A 27195-nucleotide genomic window follows, 5' to 3' on the forward strand; every position below is an offset into this window, starting at 1 on the left:
TGGGATGTGTCTCATGATGCACAGGGGCTCACCAATGTTCCCTCTAATTGTTTCCCTCTACGTGTGGAATGAGTTTTGTTTCCTGCACAGAGGCATGTGGGGATGTGTACCACCCAGAGACACACACACTGCCAGGTGTGAGTGGCTTTGCTAATCAGCTGGGCACCCCCTGAATGTCTCCTGGGTGGCGGCCCAAGCACTCAGCTGAGCGTGGACACTGCTCCGCCAGCGAAAACAGTGAACCTCCCAACCTGCAGGACGGGGGCAGCACCGGCAGGGAAAGTCCAAACCCCGAAACTCCTGCCCAGCCCCCAACGCCACAGCTGCATGAGCTGGCGGGTGAGTGACTGCGGACCAGGGAAGCGGGGAGGAGCAGGATGCTGGGACAAAGACAACCCGGGGGCTGCTTGGCTGCAGGGGCAGCGGCAAGGCGGTGTTTTGTGCGTCACAGGCCATTGTGTGCTGGCATTTGGCTGCATCTCGGTTCAGGCCCTGTGATCCCAGATGGCAGCGTGGGTGCCCTGGTGAGTGGCGTAGGCATCACTCACCCTCAGGAAAGCAGGAGCAGGGAGAAGAGAGCTGCCAGGCGGCTCCACGCACCGAATGTGCTGGGGTGGCCTTTCCCTCGGGGGCCCTGCGTTAAAGCCCCTTGTGGCAGCTCTGGGATACCCTCCCCCCCCCCCGCCCCAGGAACATCCCTGCGGCTCCCCACGTCCACTCCCAGCAGCCCTGCCCTGTCCACTGAGCCCCCCAGTAGGCCCTGTGGTTTGCTCCCCGGCACCAGGCCTTGTCCCTGCAGCCTCCTCTGTGGCCCTTTCACATCTGGCTGCAGCTTTGCCCCAAGACCAGGGGTGTCTAATCAGGGACACCCCCCACCCCGTCATGGGGGAGGGGGGCTGGTTTGAAGGCCCCCTCCAGGCTTGTGCAAACTTTGCACGCTGCCGTTCGGTGGGCCAGGCAGGCCGGAGCCCCCCGCCCCCACTCCCCGGGAGCAGGCGTCCTGCGGGAGGGGGCTGTCAATCATCCCTCCAGAGCCCATTCAGGGCCGGACTGCACCAAGCGGAGCCAGGGAAGCGGGGGTGAGGGGCAGCGGGCCCCGGCTCCCAGCCGGGCAAGCCGAGGCGCGGCGCTGGCGGGACTCAGGCGGGGGCCCCGGTCGCGCCCCTCCGCCCCCGAGTCAGGGCAGCCCCCGAGGGGTTGCTCGGGGTGGGAGCTTCCACCCGGCCCCTCCCGCGGCGGCTTCCCCGGGCCGGCCTTGCAGGCGCCCTCCCCCCCCCGCCCCCGCCGCCCCCTCCACAGCCCCGAAGTTGCTACGCTCGTGCATTGGAGCCCGGCACGGGGCGGCCGTAGCATCAGCTGGGATGCAGCGCTCGGGCGGGCACTAGGCTGAGACACGGGGGGGGAAAGGAGCCGCCGTCGCCGCCGCTTCTCCTGCTCGCTGGGCAGGTAGGCAGCCCCGCGGGGGGTGCCCGGTGGGTGATCTCTGGCCCCTTTGCCGGGGGGCTCGCAAGCCCCTGCCGAGCTGGGGGGGGGCTTCAGGAGGGAGCCCGGGGGGGGGGTAGAAGAAATCGAGCCCCTTTGGCCATAGCAGCAGCTGCCCGTGGCTCGGCGGAGGCGTGGGGGGTCCCCCTCCGGCTCGACCCATGGCGCGGGTGGGGGTCTCTGACCCTCGCCCCCTGCATGCACCCCCACCCCCGGCTCCGAGACCTGTCCCCTCCCCAGCTACGGAGCCTCCGGCAGCTGCAGCGAGCGGTCCTGCTGGGGGGGCGGCCGGGCCGGGCAGGGCTGGGGACCAGCCGCCTGCATTGCTGCAGCGGGACGCGGTTGCTCGCCGAGGGAAGCCGCCCCCTGCCCGGACGGCTGCCGTGCCCCCCCCGACCCCCGGCCCCGGGTGCTGCAGCAATGCCCGCTCAGGCTGGGCTTCCCCGTGTCTCCGCCGGGGGCTCGCCGAGCTTAGCCCCCCCACCCCCGGCGGCTGTGCGCTCTGCTCCCCGCAGCGCTGGCGCCCCATGCGGGGAAGGGGAGGCTCCCCGGGCTCAGCAGGACCCGGGCGGTGCTGCCTGGTGCTGGGTGCTTCCTGCCCCCTGCCCTTGAGTGCGGGGTAGTGCCCAGGTATCCTGGCTGCTGTAGGGGCAGGGTCCCATGCTGGGTGAGGACCCCCTTCCTGCTGCAGGCTGTGCCACCCCTGGGCCAGCCTGGCACCCTCCTGTGTGCTCCGGGCTCCAGACCCCTGCTCAGGGTTCCTGGGAACCCAGGCCTCTTTGCTCAGTGAGGGAGAAAATTTCCAGCTTGTGCCAATCCGTCTGAGAGGAGCAGGAAACTGGGTGTCTGGGGGGGCCAGGGGGGTGATGAGTAAAAGACTTTGGAGAGCAGCCCAGCCCTCCTCTGCGGCTCGGCTTCCTGGGTGCTGGCATCCATCTGCCTGCTCGCTAAGCACACGGCGGCTACAGAATCTCTGGGTAGCCCCGGGCCTCTGGTGCTGTCCCCTGGAAGCGTGGGTACGCGGCCTCTGTCCTCAGGACCCACCAGCAGCAGGGCCCAGTTGCCCTGGGGTCTGCGGGGCTCAGGAGAGGCCCCAGGAGGTGCCAGAGAAGAGGGGTGTGTGCAGAGGCAGGACAAAGGAGCCCCCCCCAGGCAGATGAGTCTCTTGTGGGGCTGAAGGCCAACCGTGGCAGAACCAGCAGGGGAGGGGCCTGAAGCCAAAATAATGTCCGGATTATAAACCAGCCAAGGGCTGTATGGATGGAGACCCTGGGGAATTTGGTGGGATCTGCTCCCTGGTTGGGGGATTCTAGGGGACAGGGTCTCCTGTGTTCAGAGCATGGGACCACCCAGTGGTGGTGACTTTTCAGGGATTAACCCTCCCTTTGGGCTCCCTTTCCGTGGGAGACAGCTGCACTCTGTGCCCAAACCTGAGGGACATGTGGACTGAATTATTGCAATCTGAGCTTGCCCCTGAAGATGGAAGATTGGCTGTGCACGCCTGGCGGTGACTGCTGGCCATGTCCCACTAGCAGTGCAGGCTGCACAGCCACCCGAATGGGTCCTGCTATTGAGCTGAAAGGCCTGGCCCAGCTTGGAGACTGGTCTCCTTTTCCTGTGCAAGGCCTGAGGTGTGGAGGTACACCTCTCCTCGAGCTGGAAGGGACCTCAGGAGGTCATTGAGTCCAGTCCACTGCCCTCTTGGCAGGACCAAGCACCATCCCATATTTTTTTTTTAAATCTATTTGCCCCAGATCCCTAAATGGCCCCCTCAAGGATGGAGCTCGCAACCCTGGGTTTAGCTATGTGCTCTAATCACAGTCCCTGGGCTTGGGAGCTGAACAGCACAGAGCTGTACATGAAGCGAATCTCATACCCTGTTGGAGGTCGGCTCTGTCCCCACACCAGCCTCGGGGCGTTGCCTTTCCCAGAGGGGCTGGGAATGAAGCTTGCTTTGAGCTGGTGCTAGCACACTGAGGACACTAAACAGAAAACTCTCCCTCCACTGCCCATGCTAACATGGGCAATTTCTTCAAATAAAAAGCAAATAAGGAGCTGCCCTTCAGCTGCTCAGGGTCCTAAGGAATTGCTTAGTGTGCTGATGCCTTGTGCCAGCTCTGAGCATGCTGTCACTGCAATGCTGTGGTCCAAGTCGTGTTCCCTCTAATTTTTCCATCCATGTGCAGAATAAATTTTGTTATGTGCACCAAGGCATGTGCTGATGTCCACCACTGGTGGAGACACACACTGCCAGCTGTGGGTGTATATGAATCTCTCCCGTTTGACCGCCAAAGGTCTCAGCTCACAGGGAACACTAAGCCAAAATCCATTACACCCAGGCTGCCATGGGGCTGGGTAACTGCAATTCAGGAATCTGGTGTCTGTGTGTGTGCCAGTGGATTGCTGACTGTCCCTTTGCATTTTTTCCAGCACCTGGTTCTGCCGTGTAGTCTCTGCTCTTCTGTGGGTGAGTAGAGGATGGAATCCCAGCATTTTGTGTCTCGGCTGTGGTGTGGCTGGGTAGCTCAGAGAATGGTGGCAGGGGTAGGTGTGTGTGTCAGCTACATCTAGCAGAATGTATATTGTCCTTCACGGGCTGATTTCTGCAAGACTTGGGTGTCTCCTGAGACCCCAGGTGCCCCAGCACACTGGAGTCTTCAGGGCTCAGGTGAGGCACCTGGGAGATGCAAGAGAACAGCGGGGGTGGAGGGAAGACAAAGGAGCCCTCTATGGATGGTCTTCTGTGTAGCAGAGGAGAAGAATCTGAGGGCCAGTGGCTGCAGAACCAGCAGGGGAGCGGGAGGCGCCTGAAGTCGATATAAAGGCTGGCTGGATGGAGACCCGTGGGCATCTGGTGGGATCTGCTCTGTGGGCGGCTGCGCGTTCCAGTGCTAGATCACGCTTGTCTCCGTTAGCGCACTGAGCGGGCTTATTAAACACCTCACCTGGAAGGGCCGGAAGAATTCTTCTTCACTGGCTCTGCCCTGGAGGCCTCTTCCGCAGGCAGGCTCTGCTTCGGCCTGCGCTCAGACTCGGACAGGGCTGTGTTCTGGATGTGAGTGTGTTCTAGCAATGGGGCTGGGGGGCTGGACTGATGTACTTAGCGTGAGCCGATCTCTGCTGGGAGCAAAGGGGCAGGGGAGACTCTGGCAGAGAAGCCAGAGCGCAGCTGAGCCATGGGGAGGATCCGGTGTAAATGGGACAGAGTTTGGAAAGGTGTCTCAGGGAACTAGGCACCCGGCTGCCTTTGCAGTTCAGTGCAAATCTAATACCTCCGGGCCTTGGAAAACAGCCCCTGGAGCAGTCTGTGCTGCCTGCCCAGTAGGCTGTTCCGCTGAGCTGCACTGGGACTAGGTGTGAGAGGCTCCCAGGTGGAGGGAGGAGTCGGAAAAGGTGCTGCGGTCCCAAGCAAGGCCCCAGAACTGTGGGAATCTACCAGACCCATCTCTTCTCTTGCCCTCCAAACAGAAGCAGGGAGCGGGTGGTGCATGGGCAGGCTGCGCCTCTGGGAGGGGGTTCTGCAGCAGCAAGGGAGGCTGCTGAGCATCTCGGCCTTTGAGCTCTTACAATGGCTGCTCTTTGCTCAGCCCACGGCAGCCGCGGGAGGGTTGCAGAGCTGGTGGAAAATGCGGACGTTTCCGGTGCCGTTAGTCAGACCTGCTCTTTAGGGCTTGCTGGGCGCAGGGCAGGGAGAGGAGTCGTGTGCTGAGAACCCGCTGGGATTCAGCCGCTCCCGGAGCGCCAGGAGGCTGGGTGCTCTCGTGCTGAGAACTGGGTTCCCTTCCAAACCCTGCTCCTTGGCTAAGCCAGCCAGCCTTGGCGTGCGTCTCTTCCCTCCTCTAAGAAACCGGGGGAGGCAACTCGGTAACGCTGCCTCGTCTCCTAGGAGCAGGCTGAGGCTGAAATCTCGGGATATGTGCCCCATCTGCCCCCTCTCAGGACCTGCAGCCTGTCCCGTCCACCCCTACCAGAGCATGCGTCTCGCTGGCTAGGTCTCGTCTCTGTGTCTCTGCTGCGGGATGTGGCCCTGCCATGAGAGACACTGGGGCAGTGGACGTGGAGGTGGAGGAGGGGAGCACGGAGCATAAGAGACATCGGAAGAGCCTCTGCAGGCAAAGAGGAGCTTGCTTTGCTGGGATGCAAACCGGCATGCCTTGGAATTGCTTCCCCTCTGGAGAGTGAAGCGCTCGGTGTCTGCTCTGTTGCTATTCGCTGTCCTGCCCTGCAAAATACCTGCTGCTTTTGTTTCCCCTCCACAAATAGCCACCTCCTTCCTCCCCTTGGAATCCTCAAGGCAGCTAGTTGGCCTCTTGCAGCCTGGCCTCGCTTGGAGGAGGGTCGCTGAGCCCTCTGCAGAACCTGAAGCTGCAAAGCCCGCCCCCTTTCTCAAGGCTGCCTGCCTCCCTCCTGCCGTGGGGCTGGGTTCCTAGGACTCCAGCACCAGGCCCATGCTGGAAAGCGTTGTTTAATTATTCATAAGGAGGCAGGCGAAGCTTCTCTGCATTCCCATCCTTCACTTTGTCAGGGCGCAGAGCTGAAAATAACCCGCTGCTCAAAAGGGAGCTGACCCAGTTCTGTTAAAGCTTCCGACGGGAAAGCTCCCATCTCGAGCAGAGCTCTGTCCAGGCGGGCCAGGGCTCCCTGTGTCGGGGGGTACTGAACATCTGTTCTGTGGCAGAATGAGTTTTCGCCCAGTGGTTCCTTCGCCTTATAGGCTCAGGCATCTGCGGTGGGCGTGTTCTCCAGCAATGCTGGTGAGGACAGCAGCAATGCTTCTGCGTTCCTAAGCTTACCGGGATTCTCCGTGTGATGGTTTTAATGTCCAGAGCGCGGTGCGCTCGTTGGGTAGGCTCTGGCTGGGGCGTGGTCCGGGTGCAGCCAAAAAGCCGGATGCCGACAACATCTGTAAGGCATAAAGACTGAGTGAACGGTACAGAGAAGTCTCCATCAGAGCCTATACAAAAGAACTCAGCTCCATTATGCCGTGCTCTGCAGTTGATGGGCAAATTGCCTCGTTAATAGCGGAGGGCGGGTTTTCAGGTGCCAGTTATTGAGACTGGTCCGAACTATAGAAGATGATCCGAACTCCAGAGGGACCTATCCAGGCCAGGGAAATGGACTCCCCCCAGAAAATGAAATTCACTGTCGGCAAATGCAACCATGCGTGTTGGAATAATAGCACCAATGCACTCCGCGCTGTGTTCTCAGTTAACTGACACAGACCCTGTCCATGGCACAGTGAGAAGTGTGGCTCTCTGTTGTGAGGTGCTGGTGAAAAAGGCAAACCGGGCTCAGCTGCATAAGCAATAGGATAGAAAAAAACACGGGATAATGAGAGAATCAGTTATTCTAAATTTGCTGTAAATCCTCCTGCTTCTTGGCACAAGCCAACCCCGAACTGACATCTGCTTGCGAACAGCAGGGCCATCCGCTAACCTCACGCTGCCAGCTCTGGACTCTGAATGATGGGCTCAGACCTTTGCAGAAAGACATCAAGGAGAGTATTAACTGAGAGAGGCCTGACACAAGCCTGGGAACCAGGAGCTCTGGAGGTTTTTCTGCCTCTGATATTGACTCCCTTTGTAGCTTTCAACCCCAAGGTAAGTCTCTGTCAAAGGATCCTGATTCTATGGCCGAGGTGCTGGAGTGAGAGTGGTGCTGTTCCTAGCTATGCCACAGATTTGCTGGGCAGCCTTGGGGAAGCCCCTTAACCTCTTGGTGCATCCGTTTCCCCTCTAGAAAAGGAGGGCAGCTCCTGCCTCACTAGCCAGCTCTGTGACACTCTCTGGAAAGCAGCTGTGTTCATCAGGCTTGGTTCATTGTCCTATGTTGTGGCACCTAGATCACTTAAACAGAGACTGTCTCCTCTCCACTCTTGGCTGAGAGCCAGATGGCTTTTAGCTCAAACTCTGGAGACTCCTGCACTAAGCTCCAGAGGTCCCAGGTTCGAGCCCACCTGTGGACACAAGTTCAAGCCATGCCAATGATAGATGGCAGGTGTGGTCACATACACAGGCCAGTACAAGAAAGGCAAGAGGTAGTTCTCCCTTGTCCTTCAGGAACTGGAATGATGTGGCTGGACTGGCTTCCCAGAGAGAACTTCTGACTGGAGGGTCCTTTTCTGCACACAGGGGTGATAGGATCTTGGAATCATAGAATCTCAGGACAGGAAGATTCCCCAGGAGGTCATCAAGTCCAGCCTGCTGCCCAAAGCAGGATAAATTGTACCTACATCACTCCAGCCAGGACTTTGTCAAGCTGGGATGTAAAAACCTCTAGGGATGGAGATTCCACCACCTCTCTCAGTGACGCATTCCAGGGCTTCACCACCCTCCTGGGGGAAGAGTTTTTCCTAATATCCAACCTAGACCTCCCCCATTGTAACTTGAGCCCATTGCTCCTTGTTCTGCCATCTGTCACCACTGACAACAGCCTCTCTCCATCCTCTTTAGAGCTCCCCTGCCGGAAGTTGAAGGCTGCTATCAAATCGCCCCTCAGTCTTCTGCAAACTAAATAAGCCCCAATCCCTCAGCCTCTCCTTGTGGGTCATGTGCTCCAGCCCCTGGATCATTCTGGTTGCCCTCTGCTAGACCCTGTCCAATGTATCCACACCCTTTCTGTCCTGGGGGCCCCAGAACTGGACACAATACTCCAGCTGTGGCCTCAAGAGTGCTGAGTGCTTGTCCAGACACCCCTCCCCTGGGCTCCTGAAATCCTCTTGGTCGGGTCAGCTGCGATTCTTCTGGCTTCTTTCTCTCCAACCGTTGTAGGCCACTGGGTTATCGATCCTTCTTTGGCCAGGAGTGACGCCTGGCTAGGGCCAGGCCAGATGGAAACTGCGCTGTCGAGAGCTGCTTAAAAATAAATGACTAGAAAGCACCATAACGATGGTAAATATGGCTTGCGCTGCTGGGAAGCTGCCACCTGGACAGTCAATGGAAGTCAAGACATCAACCTCATCTCACTGCTGGAATGAACGGGGAAGGCGGTTGTGAATTTGAAAATAAATAAAACTTCCTCTCTTAACACCAGGCTCGTTCTTGGAATCCCCGTCCCGTCAAGCCGCTCCCACGGCAGCTGCATTTCCTGCTCCTGCCTCAGTGCTGGGGAGATGGCCTAGGTTGTCCCTTCCAGCTCAGTCAGATTTCCTTCTGGTCGGTGAGCCAAGCTGGCAAATGCCCGTCGAGACCCCAGTCCACGTTCACCCTGACGATGACCCAGTGAGGCGGGAGGGTGTCTGAAAACTGCTTTAAATCCACTTTTCTCCCTGTATGTCCTTGGCAAAGGGCTGCTAAATATCACCCACTTCATCCGTGAGCGGATCGCTTTGGGTAACTTCCCCCTCCTGCTCTGTAAACCCTGGACTCTGTTTTTTCCTCTTCATTTTCCTCTGAGGAAGTAGGTTTTCCCCACGGAAGCCCGGGACCTAAGAAATGGGCTAGCCTCGAAGGTGCCACAGGACTGCTTGTTATTCGTGAAGCTACAGACGAACCCGGCTCCCCCTCCGAGATGACTAAATAGTCAGAGTTGTGAGGAGTTCCCTTGGCAAAGCACCTCTCGATCCCACACCTGTGCCTACCCCTGCCCTTAAGCTGCAGCTCGGTGGATCGTGTGACAGAGATCCCTGCCCTGGGTTGGCGAGGGGAAACCCAGAGATTTCCCCATGCTGAGGCAGGGTGAAGGGCTGGCTCTGGTGATGCTGACAGTGTCTCGGGATGGGGATAATGAGGTAGATCTGTGATGCTGGGTTTTGAAGGGAGGAAACACCTGCATGGATTCTGCATGAGATGCACCCCCACTCCTGGGAACTTGTGCTGCAGGTGTCTCCCCTACTGTGGGTCTGTACAGAATCTTTCCCTGAAGTCTCTTCTCGGGGCTGGGGGGGGCGGGGACCTCCCTGAATTAGTTTTGCTTTGCAAGAGCCAGGCCCTCTTACACTTAGAGGCAAACAATGAGAGAGCATCTGAGCCCTGCTCTGCAGGACGTGGTCCTTCCCCCTTCCCTGTCCCAGGAGGTCTGGCTGGGCCTGGGTCCGCCACCTCCAGTCCAGGCTTCGTGCCCCTTTATCACTGCATCCCAGCTCAGTTGCTGGCTATGCACCCTGCAGATGAATCTCTGGGGCTGTGGCAAGTGGCGTGCACGGAGGTTTGTGTCTCCTGCTTGCCCAGGGTTTCTGGCAGGCAGCTCCGGTATCGTCCGTCATTGCTTCCTAACTCAACACCTGGCTCGCTGAGCCGGGCGTGCATGGAGCGGTGGGAGCCTGGCACCCTGCCCCAAAGATTCACATTTCACTAAATGTACCGAACTAGGAAAAATGACTCTCTTCTCTCTAAGGCGTCAGTCTCCTCCTCCCGACCCCATCCGCCTTTCCAGTCACTGGGGCTCCTGCAGGAAGGCTCCTTGTATAAGCTCCTGGCGCTGCCTGCGTGGGGTGCCTGGCATGAGTCCTCCCATGCCCTTGGGTCCTGATCCAGCAAATCTTTCTGGAGCTCAGCTGCTGTTCTCAGCACCGGTGCTCCCTGGAAGGTGAGCGCTTGGGCGGCTCAGCTGATTAGCAGAGCGCCCACAGCCTCCCACAGCTGGCGGCTTGTGTTTCTATGGGTGGTGCGCATCCACCCATGCCTCTGTGCACATAGCAAAATTTATTCTCTCCGTGGATAGATAAAACGAGAGGGGACATAGTTTAACACTGTAACACAGCAGGCCACTAAATCCAGCAATCGGCTCCACTCCTGGGAGTAGCCCAGCCGTCCAATGGGACTGTGTGTGTGAATGAAGCTCTGTACCTGCTTGAAAAGGCTACAGAATTCAGCTCTGTGATTTGCTTCCTTTACAACCCACGTACACGGCCTAGCCTGGAAGATGCCAATCTGAACGACACGTTCCCTCTCCCGAGGCTGCTTTTTATTTTTGTTAAGAACAAACCCTTTCAGCGATTTGCACAATGTCAAAAGCTGGTCCACAGCCTTTTCCATTGTGCTGGGCAAACGCCTGAGTTCGGGAAAGCCGCCCAACTGTACACAGTTGAGCTCTGCAAGCCAGAGCCGGCCAGACCGCATCCTTGATATGATTTTCCTTGTGCAGCTGGGGTTGAATGGTCCATTGTGCAGGCAGTGTGGGTAGAAACAGGCAGAGAGGGGAAATGAATATGCTCAGAAAAGCTTTTTCTCCCATCCCCCACCGCAAGAAAAGGGCTGCCCCCGCCTCCAGACAGATTCTGGTTTTAAAACCTTGACTTTGACTCGGGTGGGAGGGACACTGTGTTCTGTGCTCTTTTCAGGTAGAATTTTTCAGACTGACACCCAGTCACCAACAGGTCAGTATCACCTGGAAACCCAGGAGGAGATCAGGGCCAGGGTTCCCTCTCATTTTTTTCCACCCATGGGCGGAATAAATTTTGTTAGGTGCACCAAGAAACGTGCATCGATGCACCACCAGTAGACACACACGCTGCCCACGGTGGGTGGCCATGGGTGCTCTGTTGTTACCAACACACATTTCTTTATCCCTTCCACACTTGAGGACACACACACCTTTGCCCAATTCCTAGGCCTCAAGGTGCAACCCTGTTAATTCAAATACACACCCTTACCCAATTCCTAAGGCTCAGGGCATAATTGCCTGCGGGTCGGCAAGGTCTTTGCCACTGATAAAACCTTACACAGTGCAGTGCTAGTCCCACCAGTCCTGACAGAGGCAGGCAGATGTCTCCCTTTGGAAAGACAAAGTCAGGCTCTCTGGATGCTGGTTGCTGCACCTCACAGCCATGCAAGGGAATTCTGGCGGCTCTGTTCTGAGGCTGTGTCTTGGAGGTGAGTTCTCCCAGGTCTTTTCCCTCCTTCTTATTCCTTTCCCGTTCGCCTTTTCCTTCCTCCTTGGACCCCAGTTTATGTAGTGAAACTTGAGTCCTACTTAGCTGTACCTTGATCAATTATTTTAGCATAATTTTACTAACCAACCATAACCCACTGGGGCAGAATTACCTCACCAATCCCACCCCACCGCCTTAGTTTATTTGCAGCCAGCAAAATTAATTACCCAGCTGATTGAAACAATTACGACCCAGACCCAGAGCCCACAGACAAACAATAGGAAAGTGAGGACAATCACTATAGAATGTAAACTCCACAGCCCCAGCTGTTCAATAGGTAGTTTGTTGCCACACGAAAGGCTGTTAAGTGAGCTTTTTTTTACCCACCCTGAGAGCTGTTGCTTTGTCTGGTGACAGTGGGTGGCACCAGGATGGGGTCTCCCTCTTACCAGCCTGGTGTGGCTCTATTGTAAGGAAATGCAGACAGAATGTGAGTAACTCCCAGCTGTACAGCTAATGCAGCTGCCCTTCAGTTTGGCTCCAGAGAAAGGCTTTTGGCCTTTCAATATGTTTACAGAAAAAACATATTGCTGCACTGCCAGCCAGCTGAGTGGCACCTGAATCTCTCTGGGGCGACTGCTCAGATGCTCAGCTTACAGGGAACGCTGATGAGAGCCCTGTAGTGCTCGGTGCTGTACAAACACCTCCTGAGACAAACTTTTCAGTGCAGAAACTACAGTGTAACTAGACGAGGGTGGGGGTAGGATATGAAACTGGCACAGCCCTGAGCCAGGACCCTGCAGCGGAGCCAGGGGCAGAACGGAGGTTTCCTGACTGCCACTTCTGCACCTTTTCTGCTAGGCCACTCGAGCGTATAGTGACAGTCTCTGCAGGGAGGTTTGACTGAGCACAGAGCTACAGTGAGCGGGGCTCTGATTGTGCTCAGCCAGTGGGCAGGGGGGAGAGAGCAGCGTAACCAAAATGGTGAAATTCGACTCTAAATATCGGCATTGAACTGAACAATTGCAATCATCAGCGGCCAGGAAGGAAAAGATCATCCATGTTGGGCTAATACTAGTCTCTTAGCTAAGCTGCTGATTTGCTTAAAAACCCCTCTGCTCTGGCCATGTGGTGCTTGCCTTCCCCCGCAGACTGACTCTGGTGACCTCCTTGTGAGGAAGAGGTGGCCCGTGCTGTGATGAGTTTGAGGATCGCCAGGATCCCCTGTTATGACATCTGCAATTGCCTGTCCTTCCAAACAGCTGAGACCCTGAACCCACAGAATGGATCATCTCGGATCCAAAGTGAGTCATGTGCCTGGGTCCCAGCTGGGAGTCATGGGCAGTTTTCCCTCTCTTTTTTTTCCCCACCACTTGGTGGAATAAGTTTTGTTGTGTGCACTGAGGCATGCAGATGTGCACCACCCATAGAAACACACACTGCTGGCTGTGGGCAGCCTGCTAATCAGCTGGGCAACACCTGAATCTCTCCTGGGCAGCCAGCCAAGTGTTCAGCTTGCAGGGAACATCAGTCATGGCCACGCAAGAAATGCAGAATCAGGTTTGTGGCCATAGCCTCACAGAATCCTAGGGCTGGAAGGGACCTCAGGAGGTCATCTAGTCCAGCCTGCTTCAAGCAGAATCAACCCCCACTAAATCATCCCAGCCAGGACCTTGTCCAGCCAGGACTTAAAAACCTCAAGGGATGGAGAATCCACCACCTCTCTAGGCAATGCATTTCCATGCTTCACCACCCACCTGGTGAAAAAGTTTTTCCTAATATCCAACCTACACCTTTCCCTCTTCAACTTCTGACCATTACTCCTTGTTCTGCCATCTGACACCACTGAGAACAGTTTCTCACCCTCCTCTTTAGAGCTCCCCTTCAGGAAGTTGAAGGCTGCTATTAAATCACCTCTAAGTTTTCTCTTCTGTAAACTAAACAAGCCCAGATCCCTCAGCCTATCCTCATAGGCCTCCTTTCACCTGGGGCTGCCTCATTGGCCCTGTCAGGCAGAGCGCAGAGAGGTGATACATGGGATCCGCACCTTCCTTTTAACCAGGCTGAGTTCAGCTTTCCAGTCCCTGATCCCTGCATGGGTCCAGCTGGGATTGGTAAATCTAACCACTGACTGGTGCATTTGCTTCCCTGCAAGGCTAACAGTTGTGCTGCGGTTTAGTCGTTTAATCGCTGAGCGTGTTTTCCGCCCGTGTACCTGTGCGTCGATTAGTGTGGCTTAGAAATCTCTCGTCTCGGCGCAGGGCTCTCCTCTAGCGAGCCTGCTGTTCAGAAGGTGTCTTTTGTGGCCTCGCAGTGCTGCCTTGACAGCAAGTAGCACTTAGCCTCTCGGTTTGTGTCTAATAGCGGTCAAGGTTTGCTGTCGTTGAATCGAATGTTCACCCAGTCATATCATTGCTGCCCTTAAGGCTTCCCTGTGGAAAGGGCTCCTGGTTGCCTCCTCTCCAGACAGTGATGTCTGCTCTGTGGTCCCTCTGTGTCAGCATTGCCTGATGGCCATGCACTTCCCATTAGCTCGGCAATTCCTGCAGCATTAACTGGAGGAGCGCCTCCCTAGCAGCGTTCCCTGTAAGCTGAGTGCATGGAGAGATTCGGGTGTCACCCAGCTGCTTAGCAGAGGACCCACAGCCACCAGCAGTGGACAGCCTGTGTTTCTATTGGTGGTGCGCAACTTGCATGCCTCAGTGCACATAACAAAATTTATTCCACCCTCATGAAAAAAATATTAGCGGGAACACTGCACCCTAGTGGCGCTGTTTGTTCTTCTGGAGAGGGCCCTTTGCTTGCCAGCTGCAGCTGCTTGGCTTGGTGTCCTGGAACACCTAATTACTTCTCTCTCCACCTCCAAAGGGAGTCAATGGTTCAGCCCTGCAATAACTCTCCAAGCCATTTATCACCTTCCAAGCACCCTGAGGCTACACTGACTCCAGCACCATATGTTTCCTCTATGCTGTGGTTTCCCAAACTGGGGGGTGTGGAGAAATTCCGGGGGGCGCGCCAGGCGACCCACCCCCCTCATCATTCCCCCACCTGAAGAAAGATCCAGCCTTTGCTTCCGGCTCTCAGCCCCTGCCGTTTTAGGTGGGTGACCCGGTGCAGCTGTGATAAAAAGCAGGCAGCCGGTGAAGACCCACATGGAGCTATCAGCCTCCTGTGAAGGTGGGTTGGGGAGGAGGAGAAGGATGGGGGTAGATAGGGGCTGGGGTGCCTGGCTTGGGGGAGGCGGGTAGAGTGAGTGGAGGACTTAGGGCATGGGAGGGGCTTGGGCGGCCAGCTTGTGGGGGTCGTGGGGCTTGGGCAGCTGGCCCTGGCATTGCAGGGCTTGGGCTTGTGGGTGGGTGGCTCTGGCACTGCGGGGCTCGGTCCACTTGGACAGGAGGCTCTGGCAGCAGAGGGCTCGGGCGGGCGGGTAGCTGGCGTGGATGGCTCTGGTGGCTGGTACGGGGCTCAGGCAGCCGGCCAGCTGGGGGTGCACCGGGCACCCGCAAGGGGCCAAGGAGAACTATTGCTATTTATTTTTAATTTCAAATAACATTTTTATATCAAGTTGTGTTTATTTTAAACTACGAATTGAATTTTCTGTTGGAAGGGGGGTTGGCTGATGGGAAAGGAGATGGGGGGCGAGGGTTGCTCAGAAATCAAAAGCGGGGTGTGATGCGGAAATGTTTGGGAACCACCTGTCTGCCCTCTGCTTTCACATGAGGCTGGTGGCCCAGTGAAAGGCAGGGAGGGAGGAGGAGCTGAACCAGCCAGCACCTGAGCCGAGCCATGGAAGCTGGTTGAACCAAAATTCCTGGCTGGGGACCAGGGTGTGAGAGGAGGCCTGTTTCTTGGGTTATTTCAGAGACGCCTGAGCTAGGTGTTGCTTGCCAGGAATTCCCTAAAGAGCCACTAAGGGAGGGAGCAGACAGGACACTGATCGGTGCACTGACCTGAGCTCCCGCATCACTTCCAGGATGGGTAATAAATGCCAACGTTCCACATTCCTGCAGGGCCTGCCACAGCGCGGTTTCAACCACTGTTCCCTGTCATTTTTTCCGCGCATGAGTGGAATAAATTTTATGCGCACTGAGGCATGTGCGGGTGTATACCACCTGCAGACACACACGCTGCCGGCTGTGGGCGCTCTGCTAATCCGCTGGGTGGCTTTGGAGTCGCTTCTGAGTGGCCCCCCAAGCGCTTGTTTACAGGGAATATTGGTCTCAACCCTGCCCAGCTCTCCCATCAGATCTGTACCCTCCTTGTTTTGCAGAGGGAGAAAACAGGCATTGAATAAAGGACCTGGGAAGAGAACTGGGCACCAACCATATGCCCGACCCATCTCTTGAGTCAAACATACTCTGTATGCCCAGAGCTACCAGCGCACAGGGGCTGGCGCCTGATTGTGCTCAGATGTCAGGGGCTCGGTAGGGCCGATGGAATCTTGGCACTGGCAGGGAAAAGGCCTGAATTTCAGGGTAACGACAAGAGGCTGCCTAACTTTCCAGTGAGGAAATAAATGGCTCTGGCTGCAGGGAATGGACAGGGAAGGTCCACTGGGTAGTAACCAGTGCTCCCTATAAGCTGAGCACCTGAGCAGCAGCCCAGGAGAGATTCAGGTGCCACCCAACTGATGAGCAGAGCGCCCACAGCCAGCAGCCTGTGTTTCTATGAGTGGTGCACATAACAAAATTTATTCTTTCTGTGGATGGGGAAAAAACATAGAGGGAACCTTGGAATTAACCATTCCCAGCATTTCTGTTGCACCACCCAAATGGTACCTGCTTTCTTTGTTTCTTGGTACAGCCGAGTCCTGGTGGTGTGACTATCCCAGCTTTCTCCTGCCAGCTCCACGCTAGTTCTAATCTCTGACCCACGGAAGCATTGGTCTGGTCTGTGCAGTTGGTCAGGGCATGTTGCATTCTGTTCCTAGCTGCTTCTGGCACAGCTGGGAAGGGGGCGAGGGCAGAGGTTCGGGATTTGTTTTTCTTCCTTTTCCCCAACCCAGGGACTGGCTAGTGAGGCCAGCGTTCATGGAGCCAAAGAGCTACCATGACCAAATGACCGATGAGAGGGAAACATTTTCATCCTTGTCCTCTCAGATGGTTTGGCTGAATGCCAGGAAGGTGAGGGTGGCTGGAAACGTTCCCTCTGTTTTTTCCTCCATCTGTGGAATAAATTTTATGTGCACCAAGATGTGCAGCTGTGCACCACCAGTAGAAACACGGGCTGCCAGCTGGGGGGGTTCTGCTAATCAGTTGAGCAGCATTTGATTCCCTCCTAGGTGGTTGCACAAGCACACAGCTTAGAGGGAACGCTGGTGGCTGGATCCCTGCAGAGATCACTGTTTGGAGCCTCTTTTTTTAGGGGGATTTTCCCCTTGCTCCCTAGCTCGTGCTCTGGGAGCTCTCAGAGATGGGCTCTGGGCTCCCCCATGCTGGAGCTGGCAGCCTTCTCTGAGCAGAGCTTGTACGTACATCCTAAGCAGGGCTGATCTGTTTACAGGGCTTTGGAGAGTTACAACGGCTATGATTAATTACTTGGAAATCCCTGCAAGCGTGCGCCTGGCGCTGCCAGGCTCCCTGCCCTCCTCGTGAGGGCGGTCAGGGGAATGTCAAATAGCAGGAGCATCCCTGATAGCTCCCCAGACACAGGTCTAAAGGCAAGCGTTTAATGGGGGAGGGTGAATTAATTCCGTCGCCTAGGTTGTCTTCTTCCCTATAAGCTTGGGTCTCTCTGCCTCCCTGGTGCCAATGGAACCCTGCTTTCCGAGCCTGCTTGCACAGATTTGATTGTTAACAGGATGCCCACTAATATTGAACCTAGTGGTGGAAACCAGTGTTCCAGCCAATTTTCTCTATGTGTGGAATAAATTTTATGTGCACTGAGGCATGTGCATATGTGCACCACCCATAGAAACACAGGCTGTGGGTGCTTTGCCAGTCAGTTGGGCAGCACCTGAATCTCTTCTGGGTGGCCACTCAAGTGCTCAGTTCACAGGGACACGGATGGAAACATCCAGGGTTTTGCTGCGGCCAGTTTGCAGTGGAGCTGTACTGCATCCTGGCATGACCACCCAGAACTCCTCCCCTCCTGGGCTTATTCCTAGAGGTTCCCCTCGTCCTGCCTCACAAGCACCCTTGTAGCCATTCCTGTCACCCACAGCTGTAATGGCTACAAGGCCGCTGGTGAAGAAGGCTTGTTGCTGATCAGGGGAACGAATTCCCAAGGTGAGGAAGTGGAGCGAACAGCACAGCAGGGACACCCAGTCGCAGGCTGTCTCGTCCTATGAGTGATGGCTGAAGGCTTGTTTCTGTGGCAGGGTTAGCGCCTGCATAACTCAATGCTGAGGGGTTTGGAGGAGCTAGGAGGTGGAGCTTGGAGACGGGGCAGATTCGAAGGCTGGGGGGTAAAGCCTGGGGAAGGGGTTCTGCAAAATTCTTTTGGCTTTAAAAGCGTTCCCCTGGCCAAAGAAAATGGGGAAACGCTGTGCTAGAAGTCGAGCTCAAAGCCAGCTGGCTCTCTGCTAGGGCTGTAGAGGAGACCCACTCTTTCTCTCTGTAAGTGGTCAAGGTGCCCCGACATGGGACAGCTACGCATGTCTGTAGCTCCAGATACACGGTGGTTCAAACTCGAGCTAGCTGGGGGAGAAACTTGAGTGCGGCTGTCTCGTCTGCGGGGCCCGGCTACAGGAGACAAACCCACATTAGCACCAGCTCCCGCTGTGTCCAGGCATGGTCGTGATTGAGCTCATGGTGGCCGTAAACACCAAGCCCAGGTGTCTGCCCAGCCAGTCTGGCGGTACCCAACCCCGGTCTGTGCATCTCCTGAACTGCTCCCCTGCAGCCTGGGACTCGGCAGCACCAACTCCAGAGAGCCCAGCAGAGCAGAGGGAAGCTGACCGGTCCCGGGAAGGGAATGGCAGCAGCTAGCGGAGCTGATGCAGCTGCCGTGCACAGTAGGAGTCCCTTGTTTCAAGAGCTGGTGGCTGCAGCTCCGCTGGCGGGCACAGGTCACGCTGTGCTCGAGCCAGGACTGTCCTGCTTCTCGTGCTGGTGCCAAAATGGCCCCGTCCTGTGTATGCGCGGTGAGGACGGCATCACTTTGCTAGCGGAGACGGGGCCAAGTCGTGCATTGCCAGCAGTGGCTAATATTTGCCTGGTCTCTTAGTGTAGACGGGAGCTGGGAGTCCTACAGCGATTGCTGGCCGGATCCGGGGTTTGGGGGAGACACTGTCCCCACCAGGTTACTCAGAGCTGTAAATGGTGTCGCCTCTCCAACCAGGGCCCAGCAGAGCAGAGAGTGGAGGTGGGGCATGGGGCGCGCTCCCTTGGCGGCTGCATAGCACACCTGCTCCACCTTCGGGGTGAAGTTGGAGGGCTGCCCTAGGGAGGGGATGTGGCAGTGATGGGGAGTCTAGAGAGCGTGAGGAGGGTGGAAGGAAAGAGGCGAAAGCTCAGCCGTGTGGCTGGTCTGCTCCCCGCAGATCTAGGAGCAGTGACAGCTCCCCTGGGGTGTCAAGGCAGGAGACGCCTTGGGGTGCAGAGAAGAGCAATTAAAATGATGAAAGGTCTCGAAAGCGTGACCTGTGAGAGCAGGTGAGAAGAACTGGGGTTGTTTCGGTTAGAAAGGAGCAGGCTGCAATGGGATGCGAGTACCTCAAAGGGTGTTACAGGGAAGAGGGAGAAAAATTATTCTCCCAACTTCTGATAATAGGACCAGAAGCAATGGGCTCAAAGTACAGCAAGGGAAGGCTTAGGCTGGACAGTAGAAAAAACTTCCTGTCCAGGTGGTTGAACAGTGGAATAATTTACCTAGGGAGGTTGTGGAATCTCCATCACTGGAGACATTTAAGAGCAGGTTGGATAAATATCTAACAGGGATGATCTAGACGGTGCTTGGTCCGGCTGTGGGGGCAGGGATGGGTTGATGACCTCTCCAGGTCCCTTCTAGTTCTACTGTTTTACAATTCTGTGGTCTGGTCTGAGAGGTTTGGAAAGGATAATTCCCCCTGCCTCTCCCCTGCACAACAAGGCTTCTCCAGCCTTCACCTGCCCTCCTCGTGTTACACCGTCGGGCAAAATCTGTGCCGTAGCTACTTGCAGTGCAGCAGCCATGAGAATTGCTTATTACTGGAGTTGTCATATGCCCTGGGAACACCCCGGGGGTGAAAGGCAGCCACACCAGAAGCTTCACCTTCTTCCTTAAAGAGCCTCAAGGTGCCTGGTAATAAAAGGAGGCTGGTCCTTGGCTCCTCTGCTCTCTGGGCAGAAACCTCCCTGCTTTCTTTTCTGCAGCGGAGAGGGAACCTGCCTGACTCAACCCAGCCTGTGGTAGGGCGTGGTGACGGATGGCTCAGTGCGCTGGTCACCTTAGGTTCAGCTTTCGTGACTGGGAAGGAGATGGATCCCATCACCAGGGCAGCCTCAGGGTTAGGAGCTTTCTGGCTCCATTGAGCAGCGAGTTCTAAATTGACTCATACAGATTCAGTCCTGCCACGGCTGTGTGTGCGGGGCTGCAGGTGGTTCTGACTCAGGAAGGCAAAATTCCTTCAGATGCAGTAATAGCTGAGTGACTCCTGACCTACCTTTTATATCCCCAAAGCACCTTCGAGCCCCACGGTGCTAGGTGCTGGACAAAACCAGGACACTACCTCTCTCTTGTGTGGGGCAGTGCTTGAGTGGCGTGGCTTGTGTCAAGTGTCTGAGATGTGGACTTAGAAGAGGTTAAGGTGGGAGAGACCATTCAACCATCTAGGTTATTGATTCTGCAGCACGTTTTGCTAAAGCAAAACAAAAACTGTGAAAGGGCCATTAATCAAGTGATGTGAATTGTTCAACAGAAATACATTAGTTTGGAGCACTCTTGTAAAAACGATGCTACTCCCAGGCCGGAGGATGACAAAGCATTAAGATAGCATTTTAGCAAGGGGTCGATTTCGTTTATGGAATTATTTCTTTAGCATTATATATCATTTGATGACTAGCAAAATAGTTTATTAGGTGAACTTTCGTGGGACAGACCCACTTGAAGAAGTGGGTCTGTCCCACGAAAGCTCACCTAGTAAACTATTTTGCTAGTCTTTAAAGTGCTACTTGACTGCTTGTTGTTTTGATAGTGTATAGACTAGCACGGCTTCCTCTCTGTTACATATCATTTTATACGTAACATAAACCTATGCTAATTCCTTTAGTTTTTGGTTTTTAGTTGGGTTTCCACATTAATATACTCCACTCTTTTGTAAAAACAAACAGACAATGTTTGAAATAAATTGCAAAGTTACAACCAATTATTATTTTTAAATTAAATACTTCCCAGTGATGTTAGCAGTTGCTCTCTGAAAATCTATGCTGTGGTTTCCTTTTTCATGTAATGAAACTTGCATAGCATCAAGAATTCGCTTTGATAGGGGTCCGCGAACGGTTTGGGGATGGGTGGGGTCTGCGAATGGTTGGAGGGGGGTGGTTGGGAGTCCACACGAGTCAAAAAGTTGAGAACCACTGATCTAAAGTGACCTGTATAATAAGCCATTGCATGTCACTGAGGCTATATCTATACTAGCCTGGAAGATCGACCCACTTCCAGGGTCTGATGTCGCACGTGAAGCGGGGATGCACAAAATCGACCTCTCCAGGGTTGTAGTCAACCCCTGTACTCCCTGCGAGAGGGGGAGGTCAGCATTGACCTTGTTCAGTAGGGACAGCCATGTAAGCAGAGCACAGATAGGTCGATATGAGTCAACAGTGTGATGCTGTTGCAAAAAAAGCAAACGTGATTCTGGGATGCATTAACAGGTGTGTTGTGAACAACATTCTTCCACTCTACTCTGTGCTGGTCAGGCCTCAGCTGGAGTATTGTGTCCAGTTCTGGGCACTGCAGTTCAAGAAAGATGTGGAGAAATGAGAGAGGGTCCAGAAAAGAGCGACAAGAATGATTGAAGGTCTAGAGAATGTGACCTTAAAGAAAGACTGAAAGAATTGGGCTTGTTTAGATTGGAAAAGAGAAGACTGAGAAGCGACATGATAGCGGCTTTCAGGTATCTAAAAGGGTGTCATAAGGAAGAGGGAGAAAACTTGTTCTTTTTGGCTTCTGAGGATAGAAGAAGAGGCAATGGACTGAAACTGCAGCAAGGGAGGTTGAGTTTGGACATTAGGAAAAAGTTCCTAACTGTCAGGGTGGTCAAACAGTGGAATAAATTGCCTAGGGAGGTTGTGGAATCTCCATCGCTGGAGATATTTAAGAACAGGTTAGATAAATGTCTATCAGGGATGGTTTAGACAGTACTTGGTCCTGCCATTGGGGCAGGGGGCTGGACTCGATGGCCTCTCAAGGTCCCTTCCAGTCCTAGTATTCTATGATTCTAGCTATGCAATCGCCATAGCTAGAATTGCCTATCCTCAGTCAATTTACTTTGTCCAGTGTAGCCATAACCTCAGTCAGCTCAGACTGTGACAGGAGCTTGTAGCTGCGGAAGGAGCTGGGATACCCATCCGTGAAGGGTGGATGGAGGTGGAGAGGGACTGACTGGATCTGCCTCTTGTCTCTTGTGCTTCTGGGGCCCAGTTTAAGGCTGCGGAGCGACCATGGGAAAGCAGAACAGCAAACTGCGCCCAGAGATGCTCCAGGACCTGCGGGAGAACACTGAGTTCTCAGATCTGGAGCTGCAGGAGTGGTACAAGGGATTCCTCAAGGACTGTCCCACCGGCATCCTGAACGTGGAGGAGTTCAAGAAGATCTACGCCAACTTCTTCCCCTACGGTGACGCCTCCAAGTTTGCTGAGCACGTCTTCCGCACCTTCGACACCAACGGGGACGGCACGATCGACTTCCGAGAGTTCATCATTGCCCTGAGCGTCACCTCCCGCGGAAAACTGGAGCAGAAGCTCATGTGGGCCTTCAGCATGTACGACCTGGATGGTAACGGCTACATCAGCCGAGAGGAGATGCTGGAGATCGTGCAGGTAAATGTAGTTCCGTCTCCCATTGGCCACCGGGCTTCCTGGGGCCTGGCACTCTGGAGGGGTGAGCTTGTACCATTGCCCCCCCGCCCATAGACCTGATCCAAAGCCCACTGCAGTCAAGGGGAAGACTCCTCTTGATGCCAGGTGTCTTTGGATCGGGCTCAGCCAGCTGAGATCTGTGCAGCGCACCTGTGCTCATTCCACTGGGAAGCTCCTCAGGGAATAATTCTTGGTTCTGCCCAGGGAGCTGGGACTAGCCTGGATGCAGCCAGCTCTCCAGTGCCCAACATCCTGTCCAGTCATTCACCACTCTGCAGAATAAGTGAAACGCCTTAGCTGGGGCTACGCCTACTCTATGCCAGAAGATGGACCCACCCAGGGTCCATCTTCTGGAGTTCGATTTCGCACATCTGGTCTGGATGCGAAATCAGCCTCCCCGGGGTCATGGTTGACCCCTGTGTTCCCCATGAGATGTGAGGTTTAAGGAAGGTCCATGGGAGAAACTCTCCCATTGACCTTTCCCAGAACAGACAGCCAAGTTAGGCGAGCGCAGATACGTTGATTTTAGCTACGCCCTTGGCATAGCTAAATTGAGTGGCTGCAGTCGACTTTCTAGTCTAGCCTCAGACAGTGAGCTTGGCCCCTTCTCCCAGCCCTGGTATCAGCGACCAGCCAGGTGCAGTGCAGCTGGGAACTGGATGGGATAGGTTTGCTCCATTTGTCATAGGGGCTGCCGCTGCTCAGGGGCTAATCCAGGCCGGCTGCACCTGTCTGACAGCCCAGGGGATGCAGGGACCAGGAGGGATTCAATGGCTGGAGGATACTGACTGATGGGGAAGGGAGCAGATTCCCTTCACAAGCTCGTCTGCCTGAGGATGGCAGGAGCATACGGACATGCTTGCACTGGGACAGGCCTGCATGCCAGAAGGCACGTCCTAAAAAAAGCTTGTGTCTCCTGGCCTCCCGCGTTGGTCTGCTGGTCCCCTCCTCAGCCTGTCCCCCAGTTGCCTTGTCTCTCAGCCGAGCGGTGATGCTGAAAGGGCATGAGTGGAGGAAGAGTTGAACATTATGGGGGTTGGAGGGTTGGAAGATGAGCCGGGCAGGTCAGCAGAGGGCGGCATGGTAGGTGTGTTCTTCACAGCTCCCTTATCTGCCTCTAAGGGGCAGCTTGCTGGCTGGGGTGGATGTAGGGGAGATTCAGGGCCGCCCAGACCCCCAAGCCCACCCTTTGCAGGTGGAGGCTGCTCAGACCGGCCCTTCTCTGATACAGGGCTGGGATGCTGCTGGTCAGTGGTGTCTACCAAAGCGAGAGACCAGCTTCTCCTCCCAGCTGGCCTCTGCTGCTCTAGGTGCCAGGCAAAGGAGCTGGTTTAAAATGTGCCCCAGCAGCTCAGGAGTTGCAACGTTTGCAGTGAAAGCTCCCATATCTGTCGGGGAACCGTGGCTTTGGCTCCAGGGCCAAAGGAAACAGCTGACTGTTTTCCCCCTGAGGTGCAGGAAGGGTCAAGCTGGTCCTGGTCGGACTTCACACCCTGGCTGCTGTGAGCCAGGTGGGAGGATGGCAGGACTCAAGAGCCCAGCACATGCATGGCTTGCAGGAGAGGAACAGAGAAGCCTCTGAAAGGCAGAGCCCATTACAATGAACCAGTCCTCTGCAAATCAGCCCCTTGCAGGGCACTGGTAAGAAGTAACTGAACAAGCACGGGGCATGGTTGGTCTTGTGCCAGCGCCAGGTGGGCATTGAGATCTGCCTGGAGGGAACCATCTGCTTCATATTATGCCTAGGAGCAGCCCTGGGTGGGGCTGCTCTTTGCAAGAGCAGGCGCTGTTAGCTTGCCGGCCTGGCGTGGGTAACCCAGCCAGGGACACGGAGATGCTGCCTCTCGTGAGAACCAGGGTCAGGAGATCCATCAGGAGTCTGTCCTGGCTCCTCTCCGCCCTCTACGGGTGAAGGTTTCTTATTGCATGGTGTTTGCACTGCAGCAAGATGTGAACTGCCTCAGCTCCACTAGGAAACAGCGGCCCTGTCCCTTGAGCAGAGGAATCAGCAACTGGACCCCGTTTGATAGCTCATCCCACTGGCCTTGTACGAGGGGTTGCTTCTGAGGCAGATATCCTTATTGGCTGGGCTGCAAGCGACCGACTCTGTTGTAAACAGGAGATGAAAGCAAGTCCCATGAAAGGCCCAGGCTGCCCTCTGCAGATCCCTCTGTTACCGGGGTCCAAAGGGTAGCCAGGGCTGGCCAGGCAGGAGAGGAAGGCTGAGATAGTCTAGGCTCAGTAGCCTGGAGGAGCCGAGAGGACCACCACATATCACCCCCCAGCCCTAGCTCTGGAATCAAAAACTCAGCCCAGGCACTGTGGATCTTAAGTTACAGCCGCCGCACGGCAGCAGCTGGGCCCCTCGTGGGGAAATGGCCCAGGAGCTATTATACTGATCTCGTTTAATCAAGTCTGTTCCATTGTGTTTCCCTGCTGATGTGCCCCCCGTCGATGCCGCTAACAGGCTTATTCCGCTGGGGTTTGGGTTTTTTTTTTTTAAAGATGACGCTCAATGTAAAACCAAAAACCTGTTTGCAAAGGCGACCGGCCGTAGCGCTGTGCCTTCTGCTCCTGGGGCCCCTGACCCATAGCACGCCCCCCCCAGGAACGGCAGGAAGCTGGTCTGAGCCGTCCGTGCTCTGCCCTGTTCTCTCTCCCCTAGGCCATCTACAAAATGGTTTCCTCGGTGATGAAGATGCCGGAGGACGAATCGACTCCTGAGAAGAGGACGGAAAAAATCTTCCGACAGATGGATACTAATAATGACGGTAAATGAGAAGAGCCGGAGGGAGATTAAGCAAAGGGCTCATTGCTAAATCCAGGGGTCTTAGGCTCAGAGACACACAACCTGATTAAATGCATCGTTTTCGTTTGGCGGGGAGTGGGGGACCTGGAGGGGGAGGAGGGGAGAGCCTGACAGTGCTCTTTGGAGGGGGCCAAGCCCAAGGCCAGCAGGGCTGAGCTTGTTTAAAACAAAACCAGGAGTGGCAGCAGAAGTTGTCCCCACGCACACAGAGTTCCTGGCCAGTGTTGCCCGGAAGCTGTGCGCGCGTGTGGCTGCCCAGCCGATGAGCATGCCCACAGCTCAGTTTTGTCTACTGGTGGTGCACGTTTGCTCGTGCTTTCGTGCATAGCACAAAATTTATTCCACACATGGATGGAAGAGATTAGAGGGAAGGTTGTGCCTGAGCCCCGTCGTTAAGGGTGGAGCTAGCTGGCTGTGCCGCAGAATCTGCCACCTAGGGAAAGACCCTTTATCGCTCTGTGCCTCAGTTGCCCAAAGGGGATCATAGCCCTTTGGGGGGGGCGGGGGCATGAGGACAAACACCTTCCAGAGCAAACGGGCTCAGTCTGTCCAACTTCCCCCTGCCTGATTGGGGGCAGGGTGGGGGAGAGACCAGGCCATGGGATGATGCGAGATCTCCCCCCGCCACTGCCCCCTTGCATGCACTCAGTCGCTGAACCTCTGCCCCAGGCAAGGCGCTGTTGTAGGACCAGCAACACCACGCTCCAGCCTCAGCACCTGGGCCAGGATTCATTCTCTGCAGGGAGAATTATTTCCTGCTGCGGCTCAGGCTCCCCTGCCCCAGCGCTCAGGGGCTCTCCCGACCTGCAGAGCCCAGCATCGGTCACGCGGCTGTGTCCCACGGCTTGCACCCCCAGCCCCGTATTCCTGGGGTGTGGCGGGGGCTGGGAACGGGTCCCACTCAACGGGCTGGAGTAGCTCCACTTCAGCTGTCGGCTTCTTCTCTGCCCCCTGCCAGGCAAACTGTCGCTGGAAGAGTTCATCAAAGGTGCCAAGAGCGACCCCTCCATCGTGCGGCTGCTGCAGTGCGACCCCAGCAGCGCCTCGCAGTTCTGAGCCCACCCGGGGGCTGAGGGGGGGGTGGGACCCATCCTCGCCGGAGAGCACTTGCAAGACACCTGACCTCACGACATCACCGCCTCCGCCACAGAGGCCAGCTCCCATCATCCGCTGGGCGACCGGACATGCTCCCATGAACGGCCACCGGTTCCTCCCCTCGCCCCACGCTGCTCCCTGCAGGCTGGCTGTGGCCACACCTGCGGCCGCTTCTGGGGCTGCCTGGGAGGCAGCTGGAAACCGCATGAGCTCAGCCCGCTGACGGCAGCCCAGGGCCCGGTGCAGCGTTGGCCCGGGGGTGCCTGGAAGGTGGGGCAGGCCTGGCTTCAGGGCTCAGGGTCTCTGCTGTGTGAGGTAGGACAATGCAGCAGGGGCCTTGCATTGTTCACTCCCCAGGGCAAGGTGTTGCAGGGGGCAGGGGAGTAGCTGCTATTCTCAGCCTCTCCGAGCCCTTGGCTGCATTAGCAGCCTGTGGTACCCATCTCCCCTCCCTCCCAGGGACACAGGCAGTTGCTCTTACCCTGTTCATTGCCCCGCTGAAATCCCAGTCCTGCAAACTGGGCAGGCCCCAGGGCTAGCATGTAGCTGCAGTGAAGTTTTCCTGGCTGTGGCTGTCCGGGGTGCAGGCTGCCTATTAGCATTTCCACTGAGGACAGACTGGCTTTTTTGGGGGCATGAGCAGGGGCCGAGAGGGGACCTGTGTCCCCCAGAAGGTTGTACGCATGAAGGTAGAAGGACAAAGTATGTCTCTGCAGTTAGGGGAGCTGGGGGGAGAGGGGACTGTAGGGGGCAGTGGGAGGCTCCTAACCAATGCTGGGCACAGCCCCCGGGTAGCTTAGGAGAGACCAAGCCTGAGCTCTACCCCTTGTTGTGCCACGATTCTCTAGTGCGTCAGCCCCTGAAGCCGAGCAGCGAGCCCTGGAGCAAGCTGCCCCCTGGGTGCCCTGAGGGCAGGGCCTTTCTCTGGGCTGCTGTGAAAGGCTGGCAGGCCCTAGAAGGAACAGGTCAGCTGAGCGAGCACCCAGCCCCGGGGCTGCGCT

At 56.0% G+C, this 27195-nt stretch overlaps 1 protein-coding gene across 1 annotated transcript; it reads left to right on the top strand.

Moving 5' to 3' along the window:
• The first annotated feature begins 1376 nt into the window (after window positions 1-1376).
• Window positions 1377-26155, top strand: HPCA (hippocalcin). The gene is made up of 5 exons (XM_074976207.1): window positions 1377-1446; window positions 3913-3949; window positions 21854-22251; window positions 24956-25061; window positions 26058-26155. The coding sequence occupies exons 3-5, from the start codon at window positions 21874-21876 to the stop codon at window positions 26153-26155; spliced, it is 582 nt and encodes a 193-aa protein (XP_074832308.1). The 5' UTR covers window positions 1377-1446; window positions 3913-3949; window positions 21854-21873.
• Window positions 26156-27195: the final 1040 nt, after the last annotated feature.

This window comes from Carettochelys insculpta, chromosome 24 (assembly GCF_033958435.1).
Source record: "Carettochelys insculpta isolate YL-2023 chromosome 24, ASM3395843v1, whole genome shotgun sequence".
Classification (NCBI taxonomy): domain Eukaryota; kingdom Metazoa; phylum Chordata; order Testudines; family Carettochelyidae; genus Carettochelys; species Carettochelys insculpta.